Source organism: Eublepharis macularius, chromosome 11 (assembly GCF_028583425.1).
Source record: "Eublepharis macularius isolate TG4126 chromosome 11, MPM_Emac_v1.0, whole genome shotgun sequence".
In the NCBI taxonomy this organism is placed as follows: domain Eukaryota; kingdom Metazoa; phylum Chordata; class Lepidosauria; order Squamata; family Eublepharidae; genus Eublepharis; species Eublepharis macularius.
This window is the reverse complement of record NC_072800.1, coordinates 70,497,915-70,524,340: the sequence shown is the minus strand read 5'-3', so window position 1 is coordinate 70,524,340 and position 26,426 is coordinate 70,497,915. Positions and strand designations below refer to the sequence as shown.

Below are 26,426 nucleotides of genomic sequence, written 5' to 3'. Positions count from 1 at the left end.
CCATTCCCACAATGTCTCTCATAAAAGAAAAAGATAAGGCTTTTACCATCCCTTTGCTGGGACACAGAAGTTCCAGAGTGGACTGATCAGAGTCAAATTAGGACTAGGAGACCAAGGTTTAAACTGCCACTCAGTCATGAAGCCCACTAGGTGACTTTGGGACAATTATTCACTCTCAGCCTAACCTCCCTGACAGGATTGTTGTGATGGCAACATAAGGAGAGAGAGGGTGACATATATCACCCTAAGCTCTTTGGAGGAAGAGTGGGATAAAATAGACAGATCATTAGAACAGATCAATATTCTTCTTGGGCTCGCTTCTTCTCACATAGTGTGGAATAACAGAGCCAATGGAGTTTTTGTTATTAGTGGAAGCGTTCCCTAAGAATCCACCAGCTTTTCAAATCTTCACTCAGATACATACCTTTCCATCAAACACCATTTCAAAACCATCTCTGTTCTTTATTTTGTTATAAAGATACTCTGCTAACTCCAAACACTTGTCGATTTGTGCTTCAAATCCTGTAGTGCCCTTTGGGACAAAGAAAGAAGAGAGGCGGGAGTGAACTAGAGCAAATATGTGAGGGAAGCTTGCAAAGCAAAATGATACAAGTGATTCCTCACCCCCCTCCCCATCACATATGTTACTCCTTGTGGAAAAAGAGAGAGGGCAAAAAAGAAAGAAAGATGGACAGTTTATATGAATGTCAGCATAGGATCCGGATGGCTTTAGAAGTGGGTTGGACAGCCTCTCCTTCACGAACCTATTAGCAATCTCAGCAAAATACAGTTTCCATGTACAGAGGCAACATATGTCTGAGTGCTGAATGCTGAGGATACAGAGTAGATGAAGGCTGTGCACTTCATGCCCAGAGCTACTGTTGGAAATGGAATCTTCATTTAGATGGGAAAACTCTGGTCTGGCCTTTTTCTATCTACAAAGCTCTTAAAGCTCAAGACAAAGCTCTTGCATCCTTACATTTAAGTCAGTGATATTAATTCAGTGGCTCAGCCACATGTGGCTCTTTGACATGCCAGCCATTGTTCTTCTCAACATGGTCCCCCAAAGTAGCAATTGTTCCAATGTTCCAGAAATGTGGGCAAGGAGACTGGAAGGTGGCTCCCACTTGAAAAGGCACTGCCAGAGAGACTGGAGGATGGGTATGCTGTGAACCTACCTGACCTGCAGGCCCCTTGCAAGGATGGAAGGAAAGAAATGTTCCTGTCCAACAACCCCCCTCCCCTTCTGCACAACCTCTTCACTCTCATTCCAACATCTGGGCAGCTGCTGGGAGGACTGCAAGCTGGCTGCAGAGAGTACAACCACAATCACCACCATAGCTGTCGCTCAGCTGGCCCCAGTGGTGCTTGCACTTCCATTCCTTGGAAATCTCACTTTCTTGCCTGAACTGTTCTGCTTCCTGCTGGGGAAGGAGTGAGAAGGTCAAGAGGGAAACCCTTCCCCTCATTCCAGATACACAAGAGCTGCCTAAGCTCAACACAGGTGGGGAGAGACGTGCACAGATTGACTCTGGTAAGTAAAAAGCTTATAGGTACATATTGAATGATTATTGTATTGTGTGTTTGATGGGGTGGTGTACAGAGCATACAGAAGTCATGCGGCTCTTTTAATAGATGCTAATTGCTAAAGTGATTCTCTGTGAGCCGTGGACCGAGTACCACTGATATAGACAGGACCAAAGAGATGTTCTTAAGGGCCAGATCAAGCATTCTACTGGAAGTTCTGTGAATCTGTTCCCTTTTCCTTTTAAGAAGCTCGTGCATGAAGCCCTGATTCACACTGAGTACATGGTGTATGAGAGAGGAGGGGTTAAGTCTCCCTCTTCCATGCCTGACCAGTACCTGTATATTTACCCCAGTTAGACAAATAACAGCACTGTGGAGTCATTTCGAGAGGGGGAATGGCACCAAGGAGGGCTTAACTCCCCCATGCCATAGTCTGAACCGGAGTTTCGTGACCTGCTGTTTAAAGGGAGGAAGGGAACACTTAGGATCGAAGAGATCTCACAATTGCTTCCCTAAGTGAGTACAGACATTTCAGAGCGCAAGAAGCACATGGGAAGCAAGACTAGGGGCACTGTAGGAGAATCCTGAGCAGCCGAAAGTTTCTCTTCTCTTGCAAACAGATCTCATTCATTAGAGAAACCAGTCAGAAGTCATGCTTGTTCTGGACATAGATTGAAGTGTGAAACTATGACGACTGCTTGCACAGAGGGTATTCTCTGGAGTATCTCTTCATACCTGCTGTCATCCAGAGGCAGTGCAGTGGAGTGGCTAGAGTGGTAGACTAAGATCTGGGTGATTCAGGTTCAATTTCCTTCTCTGCTTTGGAAGCTCATTGGGTGGTCTTGAGCCAGTCACAAACTTTTGGCCTAACCCACCTCACAGAGTTGAGGTGAGGATAAATTGGAAGAGAGGAGAATGATGCAAGGCGCCCTGAGTCTCCATTAGGGAGAAAGGTGGGGGACAAATGAAGTAAAATAAATTAAATAATTTTTTAAAATCCCCCTCCCCCCCAGCCACAGGTAGCATCCTGTTTGCTAGCTTTTTAAGGTATAGGTGTAGGACTCTATAGTGATATACTTACTACTAATTTTTTTTAGAAGGCAAGAAGCTTGCTGGTGGCAGTGGAGGGGAAATGGCAATTGTAAGGGGAAATAGAGGGGAAATGGTGCCGGACAGAGGCAGGGAGGTCACGAAATACACACTCTCTCATCCAAACTTTGACTCCAGTTTTTGTCTCCACACTCTTTGACTCCAATCTTTCCAGAAAGATCAGAGCAAAGCAGTTCTGGGAAACACTGGGGCAAATCAGGGAGACCGCAAGAAGAGATGGAAGGAAAAAGACTGGAGGACAATGTCACATGGATCCTCTTCCCCGGTTTGACAGCCAGGCCTGCATATATCCTCCACGTGGAAGCAGTCTTATTTAAATCGGATTCAAATGTTATGGTAAATCTTGTTTGTTCATGATAGGCACAGATACAGTTTGTTTAATGAGTTTGTGAACTCCTTCTTGCCTTTCCTCTCCTGTTGGAAAACCTTCCAGGTTTGGGGGAAAACGGCAGTTAAACTTTTTTGCTGTGGTGATCGAATGCAAGTGCTCAGAGAAACTGGGGATGCTTTCTTCCCCACAAACCAGGATTCTAAACGGCGAATGATTTAGAATCCCCATTTGGGTGAAGGAAACAAACTCCAGTACACCCAGGCACCTGCATTCAAACATCCAAATGAAATGAAGCTCCGTTCCGGACTTTAGAAACTAGAAACCTTCCATTCGACTCCATCCATGACAAGAGGACAAGAGAGACCACATGACCCTAACAAATGAATTTCTCTGGTTTGAGTGCCGGACTACAGTGGTTTTTCCTTGAGCTTCCACACATTCCATTTGTTTTCTTTCTGTGGTTTCCTTGCTGCTTCTCTATGATTCCTCAAATCAGAAAAAGCATGAAGAAACAAACCACAGAAAGACAAGTGGACAATGATGTGAGGAAGCTCAAGGAAAAACTGCTGCAGTTTGGCACTCAAGCCATAGAATCTCTATGTAAAGAGATCTGTCATGAATCAACAGTTGTTGTTATGTCATCTGAATGGGGTCAAGAATTTAAAACTGGCCCATATTCTTGGTGGCTTAAATCAGTGATTGAAATTGCCTCAATTTAAAATCCATCAACACTTCTGCAGGCTGTTAAAGCTTGTGACCTTTCAAGCAGAATACAACACGCCAGCTATTTTTTTGTACTTGCCGGGCACCTGTTTTTGTATTCGTAGACTAAGAAGCACAACTTGGTTAAAAAAAATATCCACACACTACATATGCAATACTTGACCTCGGGCAGTTGGAACCTGGCCCAGGAGTATCAATATTAGCACAATTACGATAATGTAATAACATAAACATTACACAAAATGTGCATTTCTTGTAGGCAGTTGAGGTAAATGAATTTACTCATCTTTAAGGCAATCTCAGTGTAGAATGGGGACTCATTAGGCAAAAAGCAGGGCTTTTTTCCTGCTGGAACACTCCAGAACGGTGTTCCGGCACTTCTTGCGTGTGGTGGCCTTGCCCCCTGATCTCCAGACAGAGATCAGTTCCCCTGGAGCAAATGGCTTAAGGTTAGCCTGCTCCTTAGAGGAGGGAGCACACACGCAGAGAGGGTAGGGGAATGGCCTGGAACGGGGTGCTGCTGAGCAAGGGAGCACTCCCTCATACAGCAGCGGCCTGATCCAAGCTGAATCGGGCCTAACCTTAACCATTTTGGGCTGCTGCTGGATGGGGGAGTGCTCTCCCACATGGCAGTGGCTGTTCCAGGCTGATTAGGGCCCAATCTGGGCCATCTTGGGCCCAATTCAGCCCAATTTGTGCCCGAAACAGCCTGGATCGGGCTGCTGCTGGGCTGGTGAGTGCTCCCCTGCACCGGAGCAGCCTGTTCCGTGCCAATTCAGGCCTAATCCAGGCTGAATTCAGCCTGATCTGGGTCAAATCGGGCCCCCGGTGGAGCATGGGAGTGCTCCCAGAGCAACCATGGCCTGCGAGATGAGATCACTTCCCGGAAGTGATATCATCATGCAGCCCTGGGAGTGTGCGTGTGCTGTGTGCGTGTGCATGTAGTAACAGGGGCACCACCTCCTACTAGGAGTTGCCCCGGATGAGAGTTCCCCCACCTCTTTCCCCAGAAAAAAAAGCCCTGGCAGAAAGTATTTATTTGGCAACATTTCCAAACTGTAAATCAGCTGGTCCTTTGAGAGTCCTTACAAATATACTCCAGAAAGGAACAGACTTTTAATTAGTTCCCCCACATCAATAATATGCTCGGCTCTAATTGTAGCATAAAATGAAAGCAGGTGTTCTAGTCGCAGTTTTGCCAAGTCTAGTTTTTAAGAATTCCTACAACAAAACCCTCTCCCTCTGCAAAAGCCTTGTAATGTCCAAAAACTAATCCCTGCTAGAGGGGAGATGCAGCGATTGCTTTCCTAATGTCACTGGAGCTACGCTTGAAATGTGCTAATCGCTGAAATTAACAATTGCTATTCATTTGTTCATTCTCAAGGTGATAATTTCATCAATTTCATAGAAAGCTTGTGCACCGTACATTGAAAGCCTGTGTTAGAGGCAACTGGCTTTCTTCTGAGCCAGTTCTGCAAGCCTGCCAAGCAGCAGTTGCCTAGCAACTTCACTACACAATTTCCCCTCATCCATCATATCTAAGCTGTTAGACCAAGACTGGCTGCTTTTGTTGCATCTTCCTGCATTTTCCAGCTATAAGCTACTTTATATATAGTTGCCAGCTCCAATTTGGGTAATTCCTGCAGATTGTGGGGGTGGAACCTGGGGTGGGTGGGATTAGGAAAGGGGAGGGGCCTCAGTGGGGCATAATGCCATAGAGTCCACCCTCCAAAGGAACCATTTTCTCCAGGGGAACTAATCTCTATAGCCTGGAGATCGGTCGTAATTTGGGAGATCTTCTACCACCTAGAGGTTGGCAATTCCAACTTTATGGCAGCTTTACAGCAGTTTTTCTGCACTGTGATTCAACAAGAGCAGCCACAGCTTAATGGGAGAGCATCTGCCTTGCACCCTGAAAAGAGTCCCACGTTCAGTCCCTGGCACGCCTTCAGTTAAAAAAGGACCAGGCAGTAGGTGATGTGAAAGGTCTTTACCTAAGACCCTGAAGAGCTGCTACCAGCCTGAGTAGGACTGGTCTTGATGGACGAGCATAAGGCAGCTTCCAGTGTTCCTGTGTTCAAGAGACACACTGTTTTTTAAGCCAGCAGCCAGTTGCTGTTATTATCTAAAGGACGCTGGAGGAGCAAGGCCAAATAAGCTGTAAAGATTTTGTATTCAAACTACTTGTGAACTTGCAGATTATTTTTTGTAAAGAAATAGCACAGAAGAGCCTTATATTGGTTCCACTGTTCTGCCAGCAAAGGAGTCTAAATATTTGGAAATAATTTGTTTACAAAATGTATATACTGCCTCTCTAGAGACCTGCTTGCGATGGCTAAGGATAAAAGAATTGGCATAGAGATAAAACAATCAAACATGTGCCTTATTCTCAGGGCTTAAGACACAAAAGCTTAATGGGAACGCTTACCTTTGCCCTCCACATAAGCCAGAGCTTGAAGACATCAACATGGCGCCCGCATTGCAAGGCTTTATCTCCGGTGTCATAGGACAGGTCGTAGTGCTTGTCTTGTTGAAAGAGGTAGGAAGCGTGCATTTGATTGCAGCTCTGCATGATCCCCTTGAAAAAAGCAGGAAGAGGCACAGTCAGGAAGAGTACAAGGAACAGGGACTGAGCATATGCCCAGCACTGGTGAGGGACCCCCACTAGCACTCGCCATCTCTCCTCCCCCGATGGTGCTCAAAGTGGGGAGAAATGGCATTGTGTAATGCCACTTCCTGCTAGCAACCCAGGGGTGATGTGCTATGTTGTGCAACACTAGATATTTCCCCAATTTCTATGGTTTTTACCATAGAGCTCCAAGGACATCCTAGAGTGTCATGCAACATGCCAAGTGATGCCACTTCCTGCTAGCAACCCAGAGGTGATGTGCTATGTTGTGCAACACTAGATATTTCCCCAATTTCTATGGTTTTTACCATAGAGCTCCAAGGACATCCTAGAGTGTCATGCAACATGGTGATGTCACTTCTTGTTACACAGCCAGAAGTGACATTGTGCAATGCCATTCTCATCTGTCTCTGTCCCTCTGAGCCTCCTGCTGGTTGCCAACCATAGTCAGTACCCCTTTATCTAAGGCACATTCTTTAAGAACTGGCAAGTCTGCTTGAGCCTGACACAATGAGGCCCAGAGCGATGTCAACTTTAAAGGGCTCACATGACAAAAAAGAATGCTTTATTCTCACAGGGGGGAAATATACCAAAACATGAAGTTTTATTTTCGTTCTGTGTTTACATGATGTTGGCCTGCCACATTAGAGTTTTTATATAGGCTAAAAGGATAAAATGGAGGAGAATGATGAAAGCTGCGTTGGGTCCCCATTGCGGAGAAAGGCAGGGCATAAAAGAAGGAAGCAAACAAACAAACAAACAAAGATTGTGTTTTACTGTATAAGTGAAGCTTTTAGTATGCATTTGTTTTGAACTTTAATTATTGTTTTTAGACTGTATTTGCTATTTGTTTTCCTGGAAGCCACCAGCAGTTCCCCGAGGAGCAACAAGGTGGGACACAGACTGCCTAAAATTAATGAATAAATACATACAGGATCATGCCAACAGAGCCTCTCTCCCTGTTTATCTATCATCTGTACCAATATGAGATCTTGTAGACAATGGGTTCCACCTGGAGGTCACCTGGGGCCAAGGCACAGGCACAAGAAAGAAGCTGGACTCCCTTCATCCGTGGATTCTTGCAACTGAACGTGTGGAGGAAAAGCCCACCAGGCATTTGGGCCATCTCAAGGCCAGCACCACTAGAAGGTGTGGCCTCACCAAGACCTCACCGAGTCCTTGTGCCATGCCAGGATCTGCCAAGTCCTTTGCAAAAAAACCCCATGGAAGTGGCCCCTGCAGCCCTAGGACAGATATGTATACCACTTCATTGTTTCATGACGAAAAGTAGGACACAAATGTCAGAAATAATCTTTATCTCAACTTTCCACGCAGGAGGAGGATACCTGGTTCATGACTGAGTAGGGAATTGAACCCAGGTCTCAACAACCTAGACTGAGTACCAAGCTGCATATTGTGCTCCACATAAGTAACCAAGGGGGGTGGGGGTGAGGGTGGGCAGCCATAATGCAGCTGTAAGTCCCTAGTGGCAATTCCTGTGTTAAAGTGCAGCAGGGCCCAAATTGAATTGGGACCATGGTGCAGAGGGAGGAGGAGCTCTTGCCTCCCCCCAGATGATTTTCAGGAGCCAAAACAGGGCACAAGGAATGTTATTTGCTTCATGGGAGGATCCGTATGTAAGCATTTGCATGTGCAGCACCCAGATGGGGCAAATAATGCCCAGGCAGCTCCAAGGCCATTTCAGTTCCCTAAAATTGTGCAGGGGGGAGGCAAGAGTCCCTCTTCCTCTATGCCAATCTGAATCAGGCCTGTGCTGCACTTTTATGTAGGAGCTGCCACCAAGGACTCACAGCTGCAGGATGGCTGCGAGTCCCTGTGCCAAGCTCGTGTAAAGTGTAATGTGTAGTTTGGCCCTGACACTCTAACCCCCCCCCCACAACACTAATTTTGAGTTTATGAATGATCTCATTTACCTGCATACTTGCCATGCACTCCCGTCTTCATTGCTATTACCACCATTGCTACAAAAGATTCTGCAGAAAATGTTCAAGGTTGGTAGCCCTTGATACTTTCTTCTTTTTTCTTACAAAACATGTCATCTCAAGCCAAAGTTTCACTGTCAGAAAGATGGGAGTGTCTGGTAACTCTAACCATGTGTTTCTGACTATTTAAGCCATTGGTAACAAAAACACAAGTACTGTTTGGAGTAGGATGCCCCGTATCACTGATTTTTAAATTCCCTGCCTTCAGGGAACCCTTCAGGGAACTCTACATGAAGGTTCATGTGGAGTGCTGGTTAAAGTCAGTTGTACTGACCCGTGAAATCAACATACAGTATACCTAAAACTAAGTGCTGGCTCTTGAGTATGCACTGTTAGGCTCACAGCTCAGAGGTTCCTCTGTTGTCTGCAGATACTAGACCATCTGTTTCTACCAGAAGACAAGAGATCGGGGCAAATGGGCCACTTAACAGGAAATTTCTGCTCTGGTAGTCAGGAGAAAGCAGAGTTGAGCCTCAGCAATTCTGCCTAAGCCTCAGGGGCCGCTTGACCCAGACCCACCCTCAGCCATGGAAGTCAGTGTCAGCTCATCAAGTCTCCTCTCTCACTGCTTCCTGTGTCGGGGACGATCCAGCGGGCGAGCCAATGCTCATTGTTGGCCCCACTAAACTGAGTAGCCCCACAGTGCTGGCTTATAGTACAGCAGGGGCCTCTCATTTGACTCACTCCGGGGCTGTTTTCACTTCCCAGTCCACTCCAGTAGGAGATCACTGGAGAGACTGCACTGAAGGCACTCAGGATGTATGCACTCCCCATTTTCAATTACCACTTTCTTGGAAGAAGAGGCACCTCCCTAGGAGAGGCAACAGAGTACACCTTCTCTTGTGCAAGAGTTACTCTGCATTCCCTTCAGCTGCATTTCTAGGAAGTAGAAGGTCACCCAAGGGCCTTTGCAACATTGCTGGGCTCTCTGGAGCAATCGCTTCATTGGCTAACATTTGGTCAAGGGCTCCCCAAACCTGAAGTTGCCTGGCATTGCCTAAGACACACTCAACATTCTCTCGTGTCCATGTTACAAGGGAAGACTAGTAGGAGAGGACAAGCGCCTTTCAGAGAAACGTTCCTCCATTCCTGATCTTCTCAACATGGAACCACCGAGTAGCTTCTGAGAAACGTAAGGATTCCAAAGCACATGGTTGAAAACCCACTTGCAGCCAAATTTCTTATCAGATCGCTGTTGTAACTGATTTTGGGATTTTGGATCAAACAAGGGACTACAGACATATGTCATGTTTTCAGAAACAACTGCCATCACTTTTAGGTAGATTAGTTGACGTCATCATCATGAAAGAGGGAAGTGGCACATGAAAAGGTGAAGTGCCTGAAGGGACCTGAGATGCAAATTGACCGAGACGTACCTCTTCTCTAACGAGCAGAGCAGAACACTGTAGTGGGACTCCCATCATCTTGTGTGGGTTCCAGGTCACAGAATTGGCCCTAGGACAATAAACCATTTTAAAAGGAGACATTGAGAGGCTGGATTGCAATCAGAGAGACACTCAGTAATCAATGCAAATAGGCAAACTTAAAAAGGGAGGCTTTTGAAAGGTCAAAGAAACACAGCTGAACATAAAACCGAGCAATTAAAAAAATAGAACCGTTGTTTGATACTACAGTCGTGTCTTTTATGAACATCAAAGAGAAGTTAATTGAAATTTATTCATACGGGCAACATGCCTTGGAAATGACTGAATGTTTTTACACAGATATTTTGAACTTTGTTTTGGAAGCTTAACAATGTGATTGTGCTAGAAAGACTAAGTTCTCCCCTGTTTCTTCATCCTTAAATATTCATATTGTTTATACAGTACTTTTAATATTCAAGATATAAAAGGTAAAGCACCGAGTCATTACTGACCCTTGGGGGATGTCGCATCACAACATTTTCTTGGCAGACTTTTTGTTACAGGGTGGTTTGCCATGTCCTTCTCCAGTCATCTACACTTTACCCCCAGGAAACTGGGTACTCATTTTACCAACCTCGGAAGGATAGAAGGCTGAGTCAACCTTGAGCTGGTTACTTGAACCCGGCATCCGCCAGGATCGAACTCAGGTCGTGAGCAGAGCTTGGGCTGCAGTACTACAGCTTACCACTCTGTGCCACAGGGCTCTTATTCAAGATATATTCTCTCATTAATTTGCTATATAAACTCTGTGAGACCATTATTAGGCCCATTTTACAGGTATGAAACTGAGGCTGAGAGAAAGGAAATAGAGTCTATCTACTGAATAAACTGAGATCTGATGCCAGTTTCAACTCCAACACTGTCTTTTAGACCTGTAGGGTAAGGGTGTTTTTTCACTTGACATTTTGGAATCTGAAAAGGTTACATAGACATACAATATGCATCCCTTACATTGGTTTGAATAATGATGATGCATTTAATGATGCAGTCCTAAGAAATCTTTCCTGGGAGTGCACTGACTAAAATGGGACTTACTTCTGAGTAGACTTGTTTAGTTTTGCTCCCCAAGAAAGCACCCCAAGGAACTCTACTCAGATCTATTCAATGGGGCTGATACCTGAAAAGGTATTCTTGGGACTCCCGTGTAAATTACTCCTCTCCTCCCCAGAACACATGGAAGCAACTGCTTTCCTGTATTCTGCAGGGGAATGCAGAGGAAAGAATTAGACCTATATATTCTGCACATGTGCAAAAATGTTGTTTGGATGTGCATGCAGCAGGTGTATTTTTAGGATAAAGATACCCTGCTATTGATACCCAAGAACAGGATATTAAATTAGAAGTAAACCATCTATAGCAACCCTAATTAATCTAAACTTTCTGTTCCAAATAAATGAGATAGTTTGTGGGTTTGTCTTTACTACTTTCTCTTTTTCTGGTGGAATTATCATGGCAATGGGTGCACTATTATTTCAAGGTTTTTTTAAAGGTTATTTTGATGTTGGAGAGAAAATCTCACCACTAAGAACTGAAATATGTCCTGGTGTGGGCACCGGTTGTCATAGGAGCAAAGATCACTTCCTGACACATCCCACTGATTTGCGGTGCTCCTGGTACAGTTCATTAGACAGCCTGGAGTGCTGCTTTACCACAAAAGAGAATGATTGCGGCAGTAATAGCATCATTAAAAGAAGCCTCTTGGAAAGGAGACACAGAAACTGGTAGATTCCATACAGTGAAGTGGATTTCTCAACAAGTAGCTTCACAATGCAGCTTGTTAGTTTGTGGTTTGCAAAGGGTAGTATTCATATGTTTTTACCATCACATAATGCACCCTCCCCAAAGAACCCAGTATTTTTTTTAAATGTATCCATTGCAAAGGAGAGAATGGCTGCAATCTGATGCATACTTGAGCACACCTAAACCCATTGACTTCAATGGGCTTAGATGCACCTAATTTGACATAAGATCTAGTTGCACATCAGCAGCACTGGGTATAACCAACTCAAAGTTAAGCTGTTTCAAGACTTTGCTACCTTTTCCTGTTTGTATGGGAGGGGAGACTCATTGAAATCGGTTGGGCTCCCCTTTGAGTACATTTAGATAATGTTGGACTACACACAAAATTTGTTTCAATGGAAGAGTTAAGCACATGTTCAAATTGCTCCTACTGAAATTAGTAGGACATAAAAATGCCTCATTCTGCCCAAATCATGCCATGCTATATAAAAATCTAAGTTTTATAACAATATGAGCTTAAAAAAATAAAATAGTAGACCACTATTAACACTGAAAATGAGAAAGCAGTGCTAACATTGAAAACGATGCTCAAGAGCATATCTAGAAAGTTCTGATCTGGCGGCAACTGGCACACAGTTGCAGTATTTCTGGCATCTAGAATTCAGACAGCATAATGATCACTGTATGCTAAAACATGCCTGGCCACAGGGCTTAAAGAAACGGGGCTCGAATCAGCATAACCTGTGCAATTCACATAGCTGTATTTTCACGGTAATTGCAGGGACTGCATGCTGTTTTGACTGCCGTTCACAATATTCTCACCCAATTTTCAATGTACCCCCTTTCCCCACCTTCTTTATTTACCCTTTATAATTTTTTAAAAAGTTATTATTTTTAAAATCCTAGTTTTCATTATAAAGGGTGATAAAAAGCAATGTCTTTGCAGTGCCACAGATCAAATAATAGGAATAATATCGGATTGTTTCTGTTATGCAAAGATATGCTCCATTACTTCAGTAGCTGGATCCTTCAGATGGCAAGTAGAATTCCACTTATGGAACAGGGTTTCCCTTTTCCTGTAGCTGCCCTCCACCTACTTCTGAAGATGAGGGTAATGGCCGGGGATGTGTGTGGTATGATGGGTGGCTTGCCACTGGAGGAAGAATCAATAGAAATTTGACCCTCCCTTGTGTGAATATGCCTTCTACTTGCCCTATTTGGATCCAACCCATTGTAAATAATACTGCTATATTTTACAAGAGCACTTTGATTGACTTTAATTTGTAGGCATTTAGTGCCTACATTTGTAGGCATTTAGTGCCCCACTTAGGTAAAGGTGCAAGCACTGAGTCATTATTAACCCATGGTGGGGGGGAAACGTCACATCACGACATTTTCTTGGCAGACTTTTTACGGGGTGGTTTGCCATTGCCTTCCCCAGTCATCTACACTTTACCCCCAGGAAACTGGGTACTCATTTTACCGACCTCAGAAGGATGGAAGGCTGAGTCAACCTTGAGCCGGCTACCTGAACCCAGCTTCCGCCAGGATCGAACTCAGGTTGTGAGCAGAGCTTGGACTGCAGTACTGCAGCTTACCACTCTGTGCCATGGGGCTCTTAGTGCCCCACTTACATGCACAGTAAATAATAATCATTTTTGGAACTTTACCTTTCAATACCGTTTAATTTCCATTTATGCTTCCTTGACATCAGCAAGCCACCGCCCCATGCTCCCTGCAAAAGAAGATCATCATAACCATTATTTCTGCTCAATTGCATTGATTTCTGTGTTGATATCCAAATGCTTGAGTCGATTTGGGGCCCGTTCTTTGCATGGCTTGGGAAGCAGCCAAAGAGACGGAAAGCCAACACCTGGATGGCAGTGAGAGTTATCCAATCATACCTTGATGTAATTCAGGTAGCCACCAACTTCAATGGCTTTAAAAGGGAATTCAAGGCTGACTAATAGCTATTAACACTGAGATCTAAAATGGAACCTCCATGTAAAGAAGCAGTATACCTCTGAACACCAGATGCTGGGGACAAAGAACTTGGGGTTGCCATCACCTTCATGCCTTGCTTGTGACTTCCAGAAACTGAGGACCTCAGGATCCTGCAGTCACTCAGCTAGGCAGCTAATTTCCACACTGAGGTGCATGGTTTTGTATTGGATCCAGTATCTGTGACTCAGTACCTAAGGACAGTGCTCTGACCTGGCAAGCCTAAATTCATCAGATCTCGGAAGCTAAGCAGGGTTAGCCTTGGTTAGTAATTGGATGAGAGACGTCCAAAGAAGATCAGGGTTGCAGAGGTAGTTTTCAAGGGCAAACTACCATGAAAAGCCTATTAGGGTTACCCATAAATCAGCTATGACTTGGTAGCGCTCTCCACCACTTCTGTCTTAGGACAGTAATCCAGTACTCACATCAACATGCATCCAGACCTTGTACTTCTTGCAGACATCTGCTATAGCTATTAGTGGATCAAACGCCCCGTATACAGTAGTCCCCGCTGTGGCGCTTACAAGGAATGGAACAAATCCCTACAAGAAAGAATGTTGCAGAAGAAAGAACATTCTTTTAGATTTAGATCTACAACCAAGCATCTACAATAGCAGAGATGTCATATAGTTAGTACATGACATTCCTCTAACCATCACATAAGGAATGCCCCTGATTTATTGCAAACTGAAGTTTAGGGCTGAACTAAACAGTTAAGAGACCCAAAACAGCAACCTGCACATATCCATTTGTTTCTTGTTCCTTGTAACTGCTACTGCAATACCGCACAGAGGGTAACATAATTGCAACATTTATTTCCCAGCCATTGTCCATTTCATGATGTCAGGCAGGGGCTGGGAATGTGGTGGCATCACACAATGTGATAATAGTAATATTATAATAACATTCGATTTACATACCGCCCTTCAGGACCACTTAATGCCCACTCACACCGGTTCATAAAGTGTGTTATTATTATCCTCACAACAATCACTCTGTGAGGTGTGTGGGGCTGAGAGAGCTCCAAGAAGTTGTGACTGACCCAAGGTCACCCAGCAGAGGAGTGGGGAATCCTGCCACTCTTAATTACACCAAACTGATATCACCAGTGAAATGTAACAGTTATAGTGTTAGTCTAGGACTCAGGGAGGGGCTGTGACTCAATGACAGAGCATCTGCGTGGCATGCAGAAGTTCATTTTGTGCCATCTTCAGTTAAAAGGGTCAGGTAGTGGGTGATAGAAATGACTTCTGCCTGATATCCCAGACACTTTCTGCCAGTCTAAGTAGAGAGTACTGACCTTGAAGGGCCTATGGTCTGATTCTGTATAAGGCTACCTCATGTATCCTGCACATGTTCGTGTGACTCGGGACTCGGGAGACCCAGGTTCAAATCTCTATGTAGCAATGACAAGATGACCTTGAGCCAATATTTCTCCTAGCCTAATCTATCTAACAGGGTGGTTATGAATATAAAATGGAAAAGGTGATCTACATTAGCCAAAGAGCAGGATAAAATTGTACTAAACACATGGATATCACATCTTACATATAGTAAGATAGACATTATGAGGAAGAGGGAGCAACTGTGTGCCAAGCAAACAGATATTGCTATTACCTCCATTTATATCCTGGCTTGGTTCAGACATCATGGAAAACCATGGTTTAACTAAATCAGCTATGGTTCATATGATTGTTCAAATGTGAGCCACTCCACTAACTATGGTCAGTCAAGGAACTTCAAGCTAGGATCAGAAATCATGGTTGGAAGTTGATGTATTGACCATGGTTAGTCTTAACTATGGTTTCACATGGTGTACAACTGTGTTCTTCCTGGTTTAATCCTGGCTTCTTCCCTAAACTGCCCTCTCTGCATAGCAGGCAAGAGACAGCAACTGGGTTTCTGCAGGGACAAGAACCAAAGCTATGAAACCAGCATTTTTGCTGGATTGGAATGATTGTCCAAGAGTGGAATCCTGGTTTGAAAAACTAACCATAGCTGAAATAAACAAACTGTGGTTTCACATTATGTCTGACCTACTCTGTAGCCTTTTCTTTGCTAATGTTATTGCAGCTTTCCCCTGTAGGTGGCAGCAAACTGCTAAAGTGATGAAAACATGCCAATGTTTCTTTATATCAGACTTTTTCCTGAAGCATAATAAAATGGCCATCTGGAACGGCCCATGTTTGTTTTTCAGTTTTGAACTCTGTTGAAAGAATAACCCACACAGTCTAAAGTTACTCTGCTGGCTGCTATCTGATGGCAGTGTAAGAGTCACTCTGCTCAAACCAGACGGCTCAGATTTAAAATGGATGCCTGTATCAATGGCTTCTATAAACTGTCCTCCCACAGGAAGTTTACAGCTTTTTAAATGTACTCTGTTTCATTTGAGGACTTCCCAACAAAAATATTTGCAGTCCTGAAATGTCATTTAATTAAAAGCCAGCCTGGAGTTGAACCACAAGCCTCAAGAGGTGGCGTTTCCCTCTCCTTCAGCCCAAATTACACCAGAATAGCACTGAAGAGGTTGTTTGAATCTTTCATCATCAGCTGAAGTTCCTTATACCGTCTTCTGGAATGCAAAATCTTAGTCACAGAGATTCTACTGTGCCTAGGAGGAAAGCCAAGGTGTAGGGGTCTAGTATGTTCACACAGTTCCCCACAAGGATATTCTATTGAATGTGGAATTCCCCTTTGAGAATTCAAGTCCTGGTGCATGAGGGTCTAATTCAGATCAGGGCAGTGGAATGCAGGGAAAGTGTTTTAAGACTTTCCTCTTCCCTGTGTTCTGGCGCGAAACACAAAAACTTATTCTGTAGCGATAGCTGCATGTAACTTTCCCCAGTAGGGCAATGGTCGCTTCCTGAGGCCATTTCAGGTCAGAAAAAAACAGCATGGAGGGAGAGTAGCCTTGCCAAATGTCTGCTGACAACAGGCAATCTACTGGTGATTTGAGCCTCCGCCCACTGATTGCCAGCTGATTGGTGGGAGGAAGAAGGCTGGGGGAAATGAGCTCATGTGCCTCTGCAGCTTTGGTTGATGATGTCACTTTCAGCACAGTCCAGAATTGACTACATCTCACCGGGGCTGATTTTTTAATAATTGGCCCCAAACACAGCATATTCACTACGTTTGGGGTTGATCGTTAAAGAATCAGCCCTGCCGCAACACCGTCACTTCAGGGTCACATCGAGAGTGACATCATCAACTGGGGCCACATGCGCACACAGGTAAGTATCCACTCTCCACTCCTCCCGCTAGTTGCCAGGGGGACCTGGCAACCCTGGAGTAGACTTAAGCGCCTTCTCCTTGAGCAGTATGGTCCTGAGCTGAATTGGGCACATGCATACTTGCAAACTGCGTTCCCAGCGGGGAACTCCTAGTATACATCTGATAGAAACAAATCTGGTAGCTACGAGGACCTTATAAAATGCGACTGGTGCTCAGGTCAGGTTTGGGTAGACCTGGGCTCAAATCCCTGTTCAGTCATGGAGCTTAGCTGGTGAGCCTGGGCCAGTCATGGTCTCACTTGTCTTCCAGGGTGGTTGTGAAGATGCAAGGGGAAAAGATAAACACACGCGTTGCCCTGAACTTCTTACAGAAAAGACAAGGGGGAAAGATATGAGATAAAGTGAAGCAGGTTGAACTCTTTTTTGTTGGATGAGTTAGATTCCCCAAGCATTGCCCTCTTGAGAGGCCGTGTGGAGTAATACGTGTCAGACTAGGAACTGGGTAATCAGGTTCAAATCCCCCACTCTCCCATGGAAACTTGCTGGGTGACCTTGGGCCAGTCACACGCTCTCAGCCTAACCAACCTCACAGGGTTATTGTGAGGATAAAACAGAGAAGGGGAGAACTATGTCACCTGGTTTGGACCCCCAATGGGAAGAAAGACGGGATATAAATGACGTAAAGAAGGAAAAAGAAGGGTTATTTCAGGGACAGCAGAGATCTGTTCAGCCTTAGGCTGCAGAGTTCCATCAAACCAGCTCAGTTACTATAAAGTTCCCTGAGGTTGAAGAGCTCTTCTGAGCTTTATCTTTTTGGAAGGGTGCAGAGACAATATAGATTCCTCTTTTCATATAAAACCAATTGCTGTCCTAAAATTTGTACATTTACTGAGGTTTCACCAGGTTCTTTAAAGGCACTGGTCTAACCCATCAGAAAGCTATGAATGAAAGCTTGTTTGAGAGCCAGTTTGATGCAGTGGTTAAGAGCGGCAGGACTCGAATCTGGAGAGCCGGGTTTGATTCTTCACTCCTCTGCTTGAAGCCTGCTGGGGGACCTTGGGTCAGTCTCAGCACTCTCAGAGCTCTTTCAGCCCCACCCATCTCACAGGGTGGTTGTTATGAAGATAACAATAACACACATCGTAAGCCACTCTGAGCGGGCATTAAGTTGTTCTGAAGGACAGTATATAACTCAAATGTTATTATTATTTTATGCAGAATGCGATGGTAACCAAACTTTTATACACAAAACATTTTTACTACTTGCCAGCTGGATTAATTTAAGTCGAGTTTTGAATAAATATATATCCTGAGTGTAAAAATTAACTTGTTGAAGTATGAATGAAAATATTTGAATTTATAACTAAATGAAGCCTTTATTGAATCTAGGAAAATAATCCAAACCTTTGGTCATGTAGTCCATAGGCCTTTTATGTTTTTATTAAAAAAACTTTAACTCATTCTGTTAAATTGTTAAGTTTTAAAGCCTACACACATAGAATCTTATTGTTAAATTTAAACTTGGATTAAGTTGTAAGAAAGCTGTAAGAAGGAAGTATTTTTATTCAATTTCATTTTTTTAATATTATTTTTTTAATTGATAAGAAATGATGAGGTTATTATCCACCTTGCCCCATTTCTTTAAAATGTGAATCCACTTGCCTTTTGCTTTGCCTCAATGATTCTCCTTTCAAGATCAGATGGTATCATTTTCCCTCTGAAATAAAGAATCAAAACAACATGGATCTGGATTGGGTGTTTGTCCTTTTCAATCAGCCTGCTTTTCAGTTTAGCTGACCACAGTAAGGGGTTGGACCATCTGAATTGTAAGAAAGCTTTTCCCCTTCTTACTGTGGCCCTCTGTGGTCTTTCTCCCTTCTCCTCCCTCCATGGATGCTTTTAAGGGTCAAAAGTCTCATGAGAACAGTGTTGCAAGGGGGCTGTACCTGGAGGGGAAGGAAGATCCGGTGATACAGTATCTATGCCTACTTAGAAGTTAGTCTTGTTTTATTCATTGACTTCCCATAATGTGTTTTTAGGATTGTTGCCTACATCTTCAGAAAGTGCCTTCATCTTAGCCAAGCAGTCCTTGGGGGATCCAATCCCAAAATAACGGTGTTCTACAACAAATCCTATTGGCAACTTAACAGTCTTTCAGGAAAAAAAGGTACCTAGCCATTTGTAAAGCAATATATTTCAGGCTACATCGTTTGCCTTTTTGGCTAAAATTGCATCAGGTAATGACACTTGAAGGTGTCTCATTGATGTTAACCTGATATTATCTGCCGTGGCCAGAGAGAAAAATCAAAGGACTTTCTGGATAATAATAGCTTGTGAATTCCTTTCGTCCTCCACTGGCTATACATCCTTCACAGTGCAATCCTAAACTGAGTTATACCCTTTTAATAGCAATGAAGTCAATGGGATTAGAAAGGTGTAACTCAGCTTAGGGTGGCGTTGCTAATTTCTTTGTAAAGGAGACCTGTTCTGCTCATGGCCCCCCAAGTGTTGTCCTCCAGGTGCTCGATAAACTTGCAGTGCCAGCTGCCCTAGAGGCTGCCACTTCTGTAGGAAGCACCTTTCCTGAAACATTCAGGGTAGTTGTGAGGATAAAATAAAGAAGAGTAGAATGTTGTATGCCACTTTGGATCTCCATTGAGGAGAAAAGTGGGAAATAATAAGAAAAGCATGGTACAACCCTCCCTGTACTGTCTCCCTTCAGCATTCAGTGGGAGAAACTGAATTATCCAATGCTCCGCATAGAGAAAAAAGTTTCTTCCTAAAGATTGAAAATTAGCATCGAGAGAGGCTATGCTAAAAACCTGAGTGGCTAGCTTTCCATACAAGGTTTCTTTTTAAAATTTTTATTGTGAAAAAGTTAAAAGATAGAGCAAAAGAAGGAAAGTAAAACATAACAAAAACACAACTACAAAGAGCCAACAGTGGCCTACGTACAAGGTTTCTGACATATAGAAACCTCACAGGCTAAGCTCAAAGTAAACATGGAGAAGATCCAGGTGCAATTATGCATGTGTCTGCCCATTCAGATGTAAAGCAAGGAGTGGGTGGACTTGCTGGGACATGGGCAGAATGCTATACCTGGTGGCAGTCTGTTATGTGAAACATTTCTCTCCCAGCCTGGCTCTGATAAGAATAGTGATCCAGGCTGAAAGAAAAATGCTTCAAGAAATGAAGCACAATGAGGTGAAGAGGGGAGGAGATCCTAATTTTATTCTTTCCCCCCAAAGTTCCCCTTTTAGTTAAACATAGAGCCAAGCTATAAGTGATGCCTGACACAGGTTGGGCACGTGTCAGCTTCCCTCAAGTTTTGATGGGAAATGTAGGCATCCTGGTCTTGCAGCTGTAATGGAGAGCCAAGCTGTAAAACCAGGACGCCAACATTTCCCATCAAAATTTGAGGTAAGCTGACAAGTGTCCAACCTGTATAAGGCGTTACTTGTAGCTTGGCTCATAGACAACTCCACTCCCTGTGTTATACTCGAATTGGAGGCCATGTGAACCAAAGTACATAGATTGTCTCAGAATGTCTGACTTTTCCCTAATAACAATCACAACCCATCGGAACTGTAGAATGGTGGGAGACTAATTTAATTATAGAATCATAGAGTTGGAAGGGGCCTTACAGACCATCTATTTCAACCCCCTTCCCAATGCAGGAACAATGCATCCCTGACAAGTATTCATCCAGCTGCTCATTGAAGTCTGCCAATGAGGGGGAACCACCCACATCTATTCTCTACACAGCCAATTCCACTGCTGAATTACTCTTAACATGAAGTTTTTCCTAATGTCCAGCCAGTACCTTCCCTCCTGTAGTTTAAACCCATTATAGCACATCCTATACTCTGTTGCCAATAGGAACAGCTCCCTTCCCTTCCCTAAGTGACAGACTTTTAAATACTTGAAGAGAGCCATCACGTCTCCCCTCAACCTCCTCTTCTTCAGACTGAACATTTCTGGGTCTCCCAGTTTTTGCTTGTAGGGCTTGGTCTCCAGGCCCCTGATCATCCTAGTTGCTCTTCTCCACACCCATTCCAATTTGTCTACATCTTTTTTGAAATGAGGTCTCCAGAACTTATGTATTTATTTAGATTTATACCCCGCCCTCCTCACGAATGGGCTCAGGGCAGCTGCACACTGCACAAAATGCTCCAGGAGAGGCCTGACCAACGAGGTATATAGTGAGACAATGGCACCCTGTGATTTGGATGTTATTCCTCGGTTGATATACCCCAAGATTGCATTCACAATCTTTTCCACCTTCTATTTTCCTGACCTCTATTTCTCCTTCCTAAAACTGGTATTTTACCCCATGAAGGAAAAAATATAAATCTCTGTGTGGTGGCTGTATAATCCTCCATTGTGGAAACCAGCACTTATTGAGGGGAAACAGAAAATTGTGAGGGGCTCTTGCTCCTTTGCCATGGTCCTGATGTTGATTGCCTCCCCATAGCTCTGAGTAAGCACTGAAAATCTGTGGGAGATCCCCAACAGATCTCTCCACTTCACATCTAGATTGGCTCTCCATGTGCCTGATCTCCAGCCAGGCCAATATAGGAGAATGCCACGCTGTCTGGTGAATGCCTTCGAAACATTACTTTCCTCTGCTTTTTATAAATGGTTATCACAATGCCACGTTTCTCAAAGGTACTTACCTTTCATCACATCTGATCAAAACCACACTGTCAGTACCAATTCCTAAGGCCGCTGCTCCTTTCTTCACAGAAAAATGACTCTGAAAAAGCACATGGATTAGTTTGCTGTGTTTATACCAATTCTGTTTTCTTTGACTGAAAGAAAAATGTTCAGGTTATACCCTTGTGATCAATTTGCCAGGAACATCTCCTGACAATAATATTCTTCTGTAATTCTTATTTATGTGTCCTGAAAAACAAATGGCAGGATCCTAGTGGGTTGTGGTCTTTATGGGCAGCTTAAAAACTATGGCAGAATGCTTGTAGATTAGTTTTTAGTCAGGCAATGAGTATTGTGTAATAATCTATCCATGTATCTATGTAGAATTTTTTTGCCTACTGCTTCCTCCAAGGGGCTCAGAAGAAAACACCTGTTTTCCACTTCCTCATTTTATCCCATCAACTATCCTGTGAGGTAAATTAAGCTGAGACTGTGTGACTAGCCCAAGGTCGTCCATTTAGCTTCATGGCAATAGGGAAACTTGAACCAAAGTCACCTAGGTCTTACTTGGCACTCTAAGGGGTCCCCAGCATTTTTGAGTCTGCAGGTACCGTGGGAATTCTGATGCAGTGTAGTGAGAGCAGTCACAAAATGGCTGACATAACATGGCTGCCACAGGAGGCAGAGCTAGTCTCAAAATGGCTGTTGTAGCTGACCTTCAGTTACACAGTGAGGATCCTTGTGTGATGGTGGCAGCTACTGCCAAAGCATTGTTTTCTAAAAGTCTGCGCAGCCAATCACATCTCCAATAGCCAATCAGAAATCTTCTAAAACACTTGGTGTCAGGAGAGTTGTTGGCAGGCACCATGATTCCCATGGGCACCACATTGGGGACCCCTGCTCTAACCACTACACAAACTTGCTATAACATACACAAAAAAATTCATGGTCGCTTCTTATTTACTGCACTTAGTATTGTTCAGGATGTTCCATATTTTCTCCAAATTGCATATTCCAAAGCAAGGGTTTTTTTTAGATAAGTGGAAATTTTCTTTATTGTTTTCTAAATGGATCCATATTTGAGTTAACGTGACAAAATGGCAAAATATCTAAGCTACCATGATCTCACCTGTGCCACGAATGAACTATGCAGTCTAGTCAAGCCCTTTCTCTTACACACAAGGCCAAAGCTCGCCTTTCTTGTTACATGGGGCTGTCACACTGTCAGGGGAAAAGTCACAGAAATGGATAGGAAAATCAGTGATTTCCTCATAGCCAATGAAACATCTATAACCCTGTCACTAAGTGAAAATGGTTGTGTGTATTTTTGTGTCTATTAATTATTGGCAACAGAAATATATATGCTGATTAGGAAAGCTCTTTTTTAAAAAAAATCAGAAGCCTTTTGCTACTTATAGTAATCCTTAATAAGAACTTCTGTCAGTAATCCTTCAGCCCTTCTAAGTGTCCTGCAGTGCCTACAACTAAATGAGGAATTTTTAATGGCTCACTTGAGCCTAAGTGTGCCTATGATCTTGGAAAAGTCATTCCGAGTCAGGAGAAATCCTCAGTTGCCTGAGCTGGATAAATATTTTAGGATCAATGTTTCTATCTATATACATACCTGTGTGTTATCTTCTTATGGAATTGTGGTTCTGGATACATGTATGCTTTATTCTCATTGTTTCCTATCTTGTTACCAAGTTTCTTAATAGTTCTTTTAAATGGTAATGTATTAATTTCATTTGATATTTTTATATATCCCCGCCCCCCTGAAGAAGCACGGGTGAAATATGCAGAGGCAGTATAACTGAATAAGGTAAGTTTTCTTCCCGTTGCACCATTTTACTTTTGGTTTCTTTGCTCTGTTTTTGGGGCAGTCCTCTTCTTCTGAATTTTGCATTGATAACAATAGTGACCTGCCATGCAGGACTGTTGTAAAGATTACAAGATAATCCACAAGACAGTTTTGTACAGTGGTTAGAGAATCAGCCTAGGATTGGGGACACTCAGGTTCAAGGCCCCAACTCTTCCATGGAACTTACTGGAAGATCTTGAGCATATCATACTATTTCAGCCTAACTGACCTCACAGGATTCTCATAAGGATAAGATTGAGAATTATATGTCTGAAAAACACAAGCAAGCCTGGTCTTTTCAGATATTGGAAGCTAAGCAGGGTTGGCCATGGTCAATATTTGGATGGGAGACCTCCAAAGAAGACCAAGGCTGCTATGCAGAGGCAGGCAATGGCAAACCACCTCTGTTAGACTCTTGCCTTGAAAGCCTCAGCAGGAGTCACCCCAAGCAGCCTATGACTTAATGGCACTTTCTACCACCACATGTGCACCACTCTGTATTTATGATGATTTATTTGGTGCATTTTTATCTTGCTTTTCCACCAAGGACCTCAAGGTGGTGTTCATGGCTCACTTTTCCTCTATTTTATCCTCACAGCAACCCTGTGAGGTAGATTATGCTCCCTGAAAGGAAAAGTGTATGAAAATGCACTAAGAAGCAGTGTTCCACAATGTTAAAACTTCAAATAAATGATAAAATTGCTCCCAACACTTATCTTACCATGGATGTCATTATACTTTTTACTGACGAACAGAGCCCAGCAAAGGTCACCCACATAACTGGATCAGATTAACTGAATATGCTTCTCCAGTATAAAACATACATCTCCCTTTGTACTCGGAGAAATAGGCTTCTGAAGGTCAGAGGATACCGAGAAAAGTGGCAGGTAGGACAAAATTCTAACAAGCCTTGTTTGATTAGCAAAACTGATAAAACAGAAACCTACGTGCTCGGATGTGAAGGCAACCAGTCTCGGAATAGCTGCCATTCCTTTCTCTTTAACTTCTGGAAACATCTTGAAACGTGCAATCAACATAGCATACATGTTAGATATGGCACCACCTGGAGTCCACAGTAATATACTGTTACTTCTTCAATCCAAAAGTACATTGCTTAAGTACAAACTACATGTTATACAAGTCATAAATTTCCCGCCTGATCTTAGATAAGGAAATGGACCATTCCCTTTGCCCCCTCCCGCCCGGGTAATGGGAAGGCCACGACCAAACAAGCCTTTGGCCATGAGAAGGCAAAAGCCACGTTACATTTATTTATCTAAGATATTTAGATACCATCTCTCTCTCAAGCATCTCAGGACTCAAAATGGGTAACAGCAAGATAACAACAACTGGAGTTTTAAAAAAGTAACATTAGAACAATACATTGAACCTATATTTAAAAAACCAATCTAAAAATAGCTATATTCCACTATCAGCATAACCTCCTACGCCCAGGTAAGCTACAATTGCTAGGAAAAAAGTGTACAGTTCTCTCCCTTCCTTAATCCTTCCACATCTTGCCTTTCTTTCTTCTGCCCATGATGCTGTGATGGTGCCCCTTTGTGAGGACAAAGACCCTCAGGCGAGAGCACATTAGTAGCTCCCTCCCAGCAGCACACTCTTAATTCTACCCATCTCTCTATAAAAACCAAGCCATAATAATATAATAATAACATTCGATTTATATACCGCCCTTCAGGATGACTTAACACCCACTCAGAGCAGTTTACAAAGTATGTCATTATTATCCCCACAACAAAACACCCTGTGAGGTGGGTGGGGCTGAGAGAGCTCCAGAGAGCTGTGACTAGCCCAAGGTCACCCAGCTGGCTTCAAGTGGAGGAGTGGGGAATCAAACCTGGCTCTCCAGATTAGAGTCCCACGCTCTTAACCACTACACCAAACCGGCTCTCATCTTTTAAGTGTGTTAGCGATGCCCCTCATCTAGATGACCCAACTGTCATATCAAGATGACCAGAAAGAATGTCAAACCTCACCCCCATCTGCAACAAATCAGCTGTTTAAATTCTGTTAATAAATTTTTGTTTTAGAAAGAGAGGAAATTGAGAGGATGAAGACAAGGATATAGGAACAAAGTTATTAGGACACTGAATCCATGACTGGATCTCACAGTATTTTTTAAATTAATAACCGCTGCATATATGTGCTTTCTGTGCATCAATTTGCTTGTACAGGGATGGGGAGGGATGTATTTAAATTTGCCCGATGTTGTTTTCCTGATCTAAATTGAAACTGTTTGTCCTTCTAGGGAAATAATATAGGTTTTCATATTTTGTTCCTCAATAGGGTTAAAAGCAGCTTTGGGGAAAGGGGAATTTAGAGCAAGAAAATGGACTGGAGAACAGGCTGAGAGAAATCATCTCCCTTCCCTGCTTGAGCACAATGGCACCCCGTGCCCTCCTCTCAGCTACTTCCAGCACAAAGAAACAGCTGGGATGGGGGGTCTTAATGACATTACAGAGCATCAACAGGCAATGACTTGCGCTAGAGTCAAACTAACAATGCAGTCCTAAACAGAGTTATACCTTCATAAGTCCATTGAAGTCAATGGGTTTACATGGGTGTAACTGTTTAGGATTGCACTGTAAATATGGCAGGGGATTTTTTTTTTAGGTGGCTGATCAACTTTGAATGTGTGTATCCATATAGTAATATCTGTATGTTTATCACATGGGGTAAAATAACAGCTCCCAGAGATGATTGGCAGGAAAATAATGCTGGGAGGAAAAAGTCATATCCCCTTCTTTGGATCTGTGGCCCATGGGAATCTGAATTCCTCCCACACGTACATACACAGAGGCTGTTATAAAACAAACCCTGTGAGGGATCCTCTTATAGCTACCCCATTGTCATATCTAGTTCGATTCTCATTTCTTATTCTGCTAGGTCAGTGTGTCCTAATGCAAGCTCCAAGATTCAGAGGTGGGAGGGGACAATGAAAAGAATTTTTTAAAAAATCTCCCCTCTCTTAGCTGCTCAGTCACATCTCCTGGCAATCAAGGTTTGATGGGGAATAGGGTGGGGGTGGGGGAGATAATATGCCATTGCTTAGGGCTTGGAAGTAAGACTATAAACAGGGGAACAGGAACATATTTCATCCCAGGGTCCCCCCCCACACACACACCATTTCCTTTGGTTAGCTTGCCAAAATGCTTGCTCAATATTGCCTGTTG

General features: G+C 43.4%; 1 protein-coding gene across 1 annotated transcript in view; it reads right to left on the bottom strand.

Moving 5' to 3' along the window:
- Positions 1 to 26,426, bottom strand: part of GAD2 (glutamate decarboxylase 2) — a 44,756-nt gene that overhangs the window by 2,461 nt on the left and 15,869 nt on the right. Inside the window, exons 7-14 of the mRNA XM_054991401.1 lie at positions 24,180 to 24,295; positions 21,395 to 21,474; positions 18,381 to 18,435; positions 13,914 to 14,030; positions 13,158 to 13,222; positions 9,700 to 9,778; positions 6,120 to 6,269; positions 425 to 532 (exon numbers count right to left, since the gene is read on the bottom strand). Coding sequence (XP_054847376.1) covers positions 425 to 532; positions 6,120 to 6,269; positions 9,700 to 9,778; positions 13,158 to 13,222; positions 13,914 to 14,030; positions 18,381 to 18,435; positions 21,395 to 21,474; positions 24,180 to 24,295 — 770 coding nt within the window. The remainder of the gene's footprint in view (positions 1 to 424; positions 533 to 6,119; positions 6,270 to 9,699; positions 9,779 to 13,157; positions 13,223 to 13,913; positions 14,031 to 18,380; positions 18,436 to 21,394; positions 21,475 to 24,179; positions 24,296 to 26,426) is intronic.